General features: G+C 36.5%; 1 protein-coding gene and 1 non-coding gene across 2 annotated transcripts; both read right to left on the bottom strand.

Moving 5' to 3' along the window:
* Window positions 1-57: 57 nt before the first annotated feature.
* Window positions 58-141, bottom strand: TRNAL-CAA. The gene has a single exon. It is a non-coding gene; the product is annotated as a tRNA-Leu (tRNA).
* A 341-nt stretch (window positions 142-482) lies between these two features.
* On the bottom strand, window positions 483-6,359 carry LOC111793971 (WD repeat and HMG-box DNA-binding protein 1). Its single transcript, XM_023676065.1, has 12 exons — window positions 6,004-6,359; window positions 4,616-5,724; window positions 4,285-4,461; window positions 4,061-4,174; window positions 3,558-3,662; window positions 3,167-3,301; window positions 3,026-3,081; window positions 2,824-2,926; window positions 2,635-2,751; window positions 2,288-2,414; window positions 2,037-2,167; window positions 483-1,942 (listed from the first exon to the last, which is right to left on the bottom strand). Exons 1-12 carry the CDS (start codon window positions 6,281-6,283, stop codon window positions 1,466-1,468), a joined length of 2,931 nt encoding a protein of 976 aa, XP_023531833.1. The 5' UTR covers window positions 6,284-6,359; the 3' UTR covers window positions 483-1,465.
* Between the last annotated feature and the right edge of the window lie 3,362 nt (window positions 6,360-9,721).

The raw sequence follows: 9,721 nt of genomic DNA on the forward strand, positions 1-9,721 counted from the left end.
TGGGATTTGAACCCACGCCCTCGGCCATAAAAAATTAAAAAAAAATTTATAATGCGATGTCAGAAGTGGGATTTGAACCCACGCCCTCTCACGAGGACCAGAACTTGAGTCTGGCGCCTTAGACCACTCGGCCATCCTGACTGTTTGATAGAATTAACTCAATTTATTGTTTTACAATATTGTTTTGGTATTACGATATTAGAGTTAGAACTTTAGGTGTTTCAGCAGTGGTAAGATTTCAACTAATTAATTCATTTTTCCTTTTTTTGGAATAAAATTCAATAAATTACTTATTGGTTGGTGTTAGCAGTTTTATAATTTAGTTTAAAAATAAAAAAAATAATAATAATATAAAAAAAAAAAAAAAAAAAAAAAAGGAAAGGAAGTTTTGGCTTTTTGATTATCTGCTAGCAGTTAACCCTATTGCCAAAATTAGATGCATAATAACCATTCAATATGAAATGGTTGGAGGACACAGAAAATTGTGAACCAAACTTTCATAATTCTTGTTCTTCTTGTACACAGACATGCTGGGTGCAGTTGGACCGAGATAGTGAGATTAGAGGTAAAGTTGATAGCTTTATGTAGCAGGCAACGTTTCGATAGCGGATGCAGACAAGTTTCAGGAGACGTGGGAATAGATTCTAGTTGTGTTCTTCTCGAATTGGAATAGGTGGAAAAGATTAAGATATTGAAGAATTTGGAGATTATTGGTTGAGGTTGGAAGATGATGAACTCACTTGTTGATTTCGCTTCAACAAGCTTCCCCTCCCCCAACAGTACTTGGTAAATGGGCATGTATTGATCGAAATTGAAATGATGTCTTCCTTTTCTGTTTGAAATGAAGAAGATGAAAACCTTAGTTCATCATCTACAAAATTTGTGATGAGAAAAACAAAACCCCAGTTCGTGGCTTGTGTTATATGAAGTCCAAGTCAGAACTACTGTTCATCATCTACAAAACTCGATTTGGTCAAGAAATTGCAGAGAACGAAGAAGGAGCAGGAATTGCGAAGAGACAAACAAACGAGGCCGTTAGCTATGGAAAGAAGAGCAGTAGATTGGATATGAAGTTACTTACTTCCTTTGTTCCACCTCTCCATCAGGACGTCCTCATCTTTGGGTAAAGAAGAGTATGGAGGAAGGACGAGGTTTTGAAGGAGAGAGTGATGAGGTTGAAGAACAGGAGCAGAGATGATGAGCCTCTATTTAACTCCGGAGGATTCAGTACTACTACTTTATATGGAGTAGAATGGAGTAATGTGAAAATTTGAAGCCTCCCTCATTTATATGGAGAGGATGAAGATGGAGATATGCTTACAGACCTCATAACATCACAATTGACGAAAGTTTTAGCCACTTAAGCTACCTATACCTATAATAGAACTGTACATTCTCATTCCTACCTCATAATTTACACATTCTAAACAACAACAACAAATGCAAGTATAAAAAAAAACTGATTTTACTTGATTGATGACTTCAAGAACGGATTCGAGGGGCGAGTACATTGAGGTTGTTGATTTACATCTCCTGCCTTCACCTTCTCACTGTTACATGAATTCAAATGTTGATTAGTTTCAAGGGTAGTGGACTCTATCTTACTCAATGACACTGCTTTCTTCACATCTGCCGCTGCTACATTTGTGTCACCACCACTGTTTTCTGTTCCCTTCTTCACCACCCCTGAACTTTGTTTATCCTCTGTTCTTCCATCATTGAATTTTGCTCCGTCGGACTTCAGTTTCTTTGTAAACAGAGGTGCAGAGAGTATTGGGCCTTTAGGTGAGGATGGACGACTCACTTCTGAACTTCTGCCTTTTACTGCACAATTTAATGTACTACTGCTGGTTGCAGCGTTAGGTAACACAGATCCACTGCACTTAGATCTTGAAACGGTGGTGGCTTCCATGGTCCCTTTGGCTTCATTAAGCAACCTTTCCTGATATTAGAAAAAGAATTACATATATATAAATATGAGACCCCACTGCTAGATCAAAGGATTTAAAGGCTGTTTCTGGGAGTTTGTCCTATACCTCTAATATGGCATTGAAACGTTCCGCCAAGTTAGGAAGCTTCAAAGCAGTAACCAGCTTAATTGCACCCTTCACCGATTTCTCCAGCGACAAAAGTTTTACTAGTTCGGAAGCTCTGACAAGCTTATCACCTGGAAAAATTTCACCATCTTCAGTTAGATGAAACCTCAGATCGTAATTTTTAATTCCTTGTCAAAGGAAAAAGAACTGCAAAATGTCTAAGACGTTAAAGTAAAGTTGCAAATCCCAACCGTTGCAGCAGGAAGCAATGAGCCTTAAGATGCATCTGTCTTGAGCAGCTTCAATACAGAATGCCTCATCATCTAGTTCTGTGTCGTACAACCCAAGTAATGCCATTTCCTCCATTCTCCCATGGATCTGTGTGAATACATTTACATTACTTGGACAGTGAAAGCAAATGAAAGTAGTAACTTAGAAACAAAAACAAAAAAATGAAAGAACGATGTCAACTAAAAAATTAGTTTCTACTCCTCGTAGCTTCCACGCTAAATGATGTTGACATAAGTGATAATCTTAATAGCCATAGGGAGAGTTAAAGCTACAGAATTAAAACCAGATTGGGAAGTAACAAACTGACCTGTGTGAGGTGCATATTATTCATCATAAACTCATTCTCAAGAGCTTCTGCACCCAGGTCAGAGAGTGCAAGAGGAAATGAAAGATTTAGTAGAGTAAGAATTGGTTTAGGTGTCACCTGAAGCAGACGGAAATTACGCTCAGCAATGATACAGGGTAAATGAGTTTGGGGGAGAAGAAATTCTGTTACCTGTGGGTATGACTCAGAATTTTTGCATATCACACAGAACAACTTGCTTGTGTTCAACCCAACCACCCAATAATTTTCATCCGACTTCCTCTCTTTACGGGCACTGCACAACAAATCTGAACTTCAGACAGGAGTACAAGAAGGTAGGATGTGAATTATACTTTTATTAGATATACCCAAAAAAAATAGCATGTTGATCAACCTGAATAATGGTACCCAACTGCCACCATATTGACTTGTAAACACTCTGAGTACACCCTATAAATAACGGTAGGAAAATAAGATACATAGTTCACAATAACCAACTGAAGAATATCAACAAACTACTCGAGAGCTAACGTACCTTGGAATCGTAGGAACTCAATTTTCCTTCTTCACTAAATCCAAACCATGCGAGATGTGATCCTGGAGTTAATGGCAAATGTCCTCTTAAGAGCTGTGTTCCATTAGAGATGTTTAATATTCTGAACTCTAGCATCTGCATATTTTGAATGAAGTTCAGGTTAGAGAATTACATCTTCAAGATTATAAATTCCACCATCATAAACTTTTATTAACTATGGCCGTCCTACAATATACACTATGAAGGGCGCTAAAAATATGCTCCAACTCAAACAAATAACGACTTTCCAAATGTCCAATAGAAATTCGTAAGATAGACATCAGACATCCTATGCATAGATTCCACGAATCAATCATGCTCAAAATAGAGGAAAGTCTGATCGAGTATAGACCTGGTCGTTTGAGGGAAGACAGGTAGAAGAATGAGTCACAAATGCAAGTTCATCCTTGAAGCCAGCTGCAGTCACCACTGGCCCATCCAGAGAAAGAATATGTTTCTGAAATAAAGCCATTAAGCAACATTATTATTCAATGTAGAACTGACCATCACCTTCATTCCCAAATTTGGCTGGACTTTTTCGTGCAAGGATATTCAGGCAGAAAATTAGTGGTAGTAAGATCCTTATTAGTTAAGGAAACAATTGGCGTTTAACTCAAGTTCCTAGCTTCTTAAAGCTAACAAACAAATACACATCAAAGTCAATATAATCGTTTGCTGCATTCTGAATCATCTCTCCTGGTTTTGTGCTATATATCATAAGGTAATTTGGTTCTTAAATTGCAATAAAAAAAAAATTCTGAATGTGAAACACTAAACTCTAGCATTTAAAACTTAAGGTGAAAAGAGGGCATAAGTTGCGAATATGCAGCTAGTTAAGAAATCTGTCCAACAAACCTGTAAACCACCATCTGTGAAGATGCGAAGATAATTAAGACTTGTAAATGCAGCCACCCATCTGGTACCAACTGCCACGACCTTAACTTCTTCTCCATCAAATCTCATCGACCACTGAGTTTTTACAGTAGATATCCAAGTCAGCATAGTTTAGTAGCCATAGAAAGTTGCACCATTCGTATGAAGCTGAGAAACTTGTAAACTATAAGTAAAAACATTCTAACCTCGCTGTTATTTGCCCAGCTACCAAATGGGCGATACATTAGAGTGCTCATATTCTTCTCACCCTTACAAGGGTTTGCAAAGACGCTACCATTTTCATTCAGTGCAGCCATTGTAAAACCAAAATGATCATTCATTGAAGGAACTCGTGGGCCACTGCCAGTGTCATGGAAATCTATCTGAAAAGGGACAGCATCAGTCATTTAGAATATAGATAAAAGTTTTTTCATATCCCTCATGAATTTGATTCCTATCAAGTGATAGCACATGAATGAGAGCAAGCAACAATACGGAAAAAAACCTAAAAGGTTTAAGTTGAAGGCTCAGGATTACCTCTATGTGGGAGTACCCATCATGTTCAAAAGTTGTTATACTTCCAAGCATATTGTAACACAAAAAGCGTTTCTTTCCTGGCTGCAAGGGAGTAGCTCCTGGTTGAAATGCCTCCCGTAGTTTCAATTTACTATATGTTGCAATGTTTATATCTCCCTCATCAATATTATCTGTCTTATCTTTTTTAACACGACGTGACATTTTATAGGATTCCGACTTCGGGAGAAGGCTAAAATCTTCGCTATCAGCCTCATCCAGGATTTCTTCATTTGTTGAATGCTTACGCAACCTTTTTCGAGTTGGAAATTCAGATTCATAATGGCTATCTTCTCCAAGATCACTCAAATTGCCATGTTCACTAGGCTCCTCATCCTCTTCATCAAACAAGAGCAAGCCGTTGCTATTCCTTGATTGCAATTTTGGGATATCTTCAGTTGGAGATTTCATAGAAGATGGAACAACTGATTCCCACACCCCATACTTACCTATGACATCAATAACAGCCAATGCATTGCCAATTGGCTTCCATGCCATGCAACATATTCTCTCGTCAAATTTCTGTCTATCAATATCCAGCTTTTGATCAACATCCCATATCAGAATTTGCCTATCCAAGGAAGAAGTAGCCATGTATTTTCCGTTAGGTGACCATGACAGGAAACAAATAGGCTGGGTGTGATCTCCCCTCAATGAAAATAGCTTTTCAGCAGTATCTCTATCATACATCACAACATCATTTCTTAATCCTGGGACTGCTAACATCTCTCCGTCAGGGCTCCAGCATAAAACATTCAGAACGGAAGGGTCCGAACCTGTGCTAGGAGCTATGCCTTTAAGGTTATGTATTATACTTCCAGATTGGAGTTCCCAGAAAATTACAGTCCCAAATGAATCCACCGATGCCATGTACTCACTATTGGGGTCAAACGCCAACCCAGTAACGGCTGCTTTATGTCCTTTCAGAACCCTAGCAATTGAACCATCAATTGTGTTAATTAGCTTAATACCATCGTCATCGCCAGCTGCTGCCAAGAGGCTTCCGGACTTATTAAACGCAAGGGTACGTATTGGCAGCGTAAATCTTGTGATATTGGTCTCAAATTCTCCACCTGCAAACCATCGTCCTCGTAAAATTAACAGGAACATAATTCCCAAAGAACTATGAAGCTAACAAGATTGATCCTAAAATACATTTCTGGGGGAAACAAACCAACTCAAAAGAAAATGAGGCAACATTCAAGATTTCGACAGATCTGAAAATTATCATTCATAGTCCAAAACTAATCGAAGCAGTTCATAGTAAAACTAACATTTCCAATAAGAGAACAATTAGAAAACCCAAAAGAATGATAATATAAGTTCAGCTTAACGAATGCCAGAAGAAATACCGGGAAACTTGTAGAGCTTGACGGATCGATCCATGGATCCAGAAGCGAGACAGGTGGAATTGGGGCTAAGAGCCAGAGCCGTGACCCCTTCGCGATGATGATGAATGATCTTCGGGTTATTTGAAGGAAGAAGAGAATCATGGATGGATATGGCGGATTCGGAAGACGAAGCAGTGACAATATGGTACGCTTGTTGATCCCACAGAACGGAGCAAAACGAAGCCTTGCCATTGCTGGCTGCCTTGTGGGCTTCTCGGAGCTTCACCGACCGGATTTTCATAGCAACTCCAGTAATCTCCTTTCAATTAACGAACTGAGTATCTTTCTTCCGGCTTCTGTTGTAGTTTCGCCGGAGCAGCCAAGAATGGAAGTGGAAGCCCTTATGTCGATGATTTTCTATCTATACCTCTTCTTTAGGCGGGAAATTTGATGAACATATTTCAGATTTCGCGGGAACTCCCGATGGTAATGGGCCTAATGGGCTCTTGAACCCTCTGTCCCATTATATTTGGGCCTACTTCCCATACGGCCCACTATCGCTTCTTGGGCCGACTAGATTAACAACCACCATCACCAATTTCCGTATAAAATAATTTCCTTTTTCCTTTTTTTAAACAGTATAAATACTGCAATAAATAAATAAAATAGGTTCTTTTAAGTACACTAAATAACCTTCCATCTCTCCTAACAAATTTTTTTAGTGTATAATCTAATATAATTGATAATAAATTCAACCCTTTGATTATGGCATTAATTATTGCGCTAATTATGCTTGTCACACTTCAATATAATATGTATTTTATTTTTAAAATATGATATTATAAAAGTCTTAATTATTTTAGAAGATAACACATATATATATATATACACAATTATTTTATATTTGAAATCGTTTAAAGATTACGTTAAAATAGATATTTTGACAAATTATTCAATGAAGCCGCTACAATGTGACTGTCTCTTAATAATTATTGAATATGAGTCTACAAATTTGTCTACTATTGATAATCATTGAATAAAATATTATGCATATTTACGATCTCTCCTTGGTTCTAACGAGTCGCTAGCATTGTAGTAGCTTAATCGAATAAAAAAAATGACCCACATCGACTATGTAAGCGCTTAGTTGTCTAATAAAAAAAACATCATGTTGTTCATCCACTAGTTTCTTAATAGCATAGCGAGTTTGAGAACAAGAGGCCCGGCCCAATTATCAGCCCAACTCAAATAATACTATAATTGCAGGCCCAATAAGTAGTATTTAATAATATTGAATTTAAAAAAGAATAAATACATTTTTATAGTGAAAGTATTAGAATATTGAATGAAAATTGATATGATGGTAACACAACTAATATTTTAAAAAGTTTATAAATTATTTAGTATTTTTTATAATTTAGCAAAAAAAAAAAAAAAAAAAAAAAAAAAAAAAAAAAAAAAAAAAAAAAAAAAAAAAAAAAAAAAAAAAAANAAAAAAAAAAAAAAAAGATCACGTGGTAAAGCACGTGAGAGGAAACACACGTCAAAACCTTATAAGAGATCTTAAAAATGACCCATACACGACAGGTCACGGTGGAAAAGCGAGGCACATGCTCCCACTACCCTTCTTTTTATTTATTGATTTACATCTCTTCTGCTTTTTTGGTAGGCCCGGCTCCGGAAATTCGTGGGTCCCACCTACCAGATTTCTCCCCCACGTGACGCCGTCACGAGAAAGAGAGATGGAGAGATTCAGATAATCCCACCGCCACCCCTCCCCCGCATGCCCGGCACGTGCCTCCACCCCTACTATTATTTCCCTTTTTATTTTTTATTTTCTTAATTCAAATTTCAACTACAGGCTAAAATATTACTTTCTACTCTCACCGTACTCCGAGATTAAATTATATATTATTAATAAAGTACATTTTGAGAAAGTGTATAAATATTATTTATTTTATTTAAATAAAAATTCCAAACTATGACTCGCTGTTAAAGAACGTGACGGGATCCGTTAACGGCGTGAGAAAATGGGTGTTAAGGGTCCCCACCGCACGCGAGGAGTGGAAGAAGAAGACGAAGAGCAAAGGATGGGCGCACGTGAGCGGGTTGGGGGAATCACGTGCAGTGACCATGCAATTAAACCGACGTCGTCCAATACCCTATCCGGCTATCCTCTTCCTACTGTTAGGGCGTCACGTTAGGCCACTGACAGATTGCATCTCCTCTCACATGCCTCTAACAATTAAATTAAAATCATCCACCAACCATAAAAAAATAAAAAAATTAATTAATTAATTAACGAAAATGACCTCATCCAAACAAAGCCATGGGTTTGGCTTATACTTTCAACTCGCATGTCTTCGGTAGGATTATATTATTTTTATAACCTAAGCTTTTTATTCTTATTATTTAATTTATCATGAAATGTCACAAGGGCAAGAAATGAATAATCCGAAAATTTATTAATTTTTTGTTCGGAGCAAAAAATAATAAAAGCATCGCTTAAAAGTGGGTGCTGCCAACGGAGAGTGTTGAGTTGGCCACGTGAGGACGTGGTGGGCAAACATTTTTTATAATCACGTGATACCTTCCGGATTGAACGGGGAGTCCGCCACGCGTCCATATTTTATAATTAATTTTCATTATTAGGCTGTAATTAAATTAAAGTAATCCAAAGTTTGATTGGATATTATGCGACAGTCACGCTCTTATGATTTGTTAACGGATCCCTAAACGGATTCCCTTCGCCAGAGAATGTTTATGTTACGGGGGTAACACTCTGTTCTGTTGCCAATCCATAAGTATTCGATATTAAATTAATTAATGTTAATCTTTTATTATATTAATTAATTTAGCGCCACGTCATCAAGTCCCGTCATTTCCTCGCCCGCTCTTGCTGGTTCCCGATACAACTTTCCCCGCTCTTATCGTGTGGTTATGCTTTAACAATAATTCTAATTTTTTTTTTATTTTTAAAATATTTCAATTTTTTTAGTATAAACTATGTTATTGTGGGCTATAATTATTCACTATTATATTAATTTAACCATAAAGTTGTATTTAAATGAGACTAATTAATAATTATAAAGTTAAAAAAGGACCATATAGTATATTTATTTATAAAGAAGGTCCATGCATGAACCTAGGCAGTGTGAGTAGATGTTTCTTTGTACGAGAATCTTTTATTATTTGGAATCAAATGTACATGTAGCTCCGTAGCAGCCTATGACCCTAGCCTCGGGACTCTCAATTTTTTTTTTTTTTCATTAATTTAAAGATTATTCATTATTTATTCTATAATAAAATGCTATATAGTCCAAAACTTTAGGTTATAGTTTTAGAAAATACAATAAATCCATAAATTGATCACTACCCAAATAAAAAAATAAAAGAAATTTGAGGTAAGTGACGGTTTCTTATTTAAGAGGATTTTTAGTCGTCCGATACAATATTTTTATTTCCGACAATGAAACTCGTTATGTTTAGTATCAAATTTTTGCCACTTCATTGTCGTCTCTAGGTGTTAAAAAGATACATGATAGAATTGGACTTCAATAGGCATAATTTCATTGTAGCGATGATCGAGATTCACGAACAACTTCATTTTCCACTTAGATGGGAGTTAAATATGGTAGGATTAAAATATATATATAAAAAATAGTATATAATGTTTAAAATTTTAAATTCTGTTTTTTTATTGGCTAGTAGCTATTACTTATTTGGTAGGAGTTGATTT

The sequence above is a fragment of the Cucurbita pepo genome, chromosome LG04 (genome assembly GCF_002806865.2).
Source record: "Cucurbita pepo subsp. pepo cultivar mu-cu-16 chromosome LG04, ASM280686v2, whole genome shotgun sequence".
Classification (NCBI taxonomy): Eukaryota; Viridiplantae; Streptophyta; class Magnoliopsida; order Cucurbitales; family Cucurbitaceae; genus Cucurbita; species Cucurbita pepo.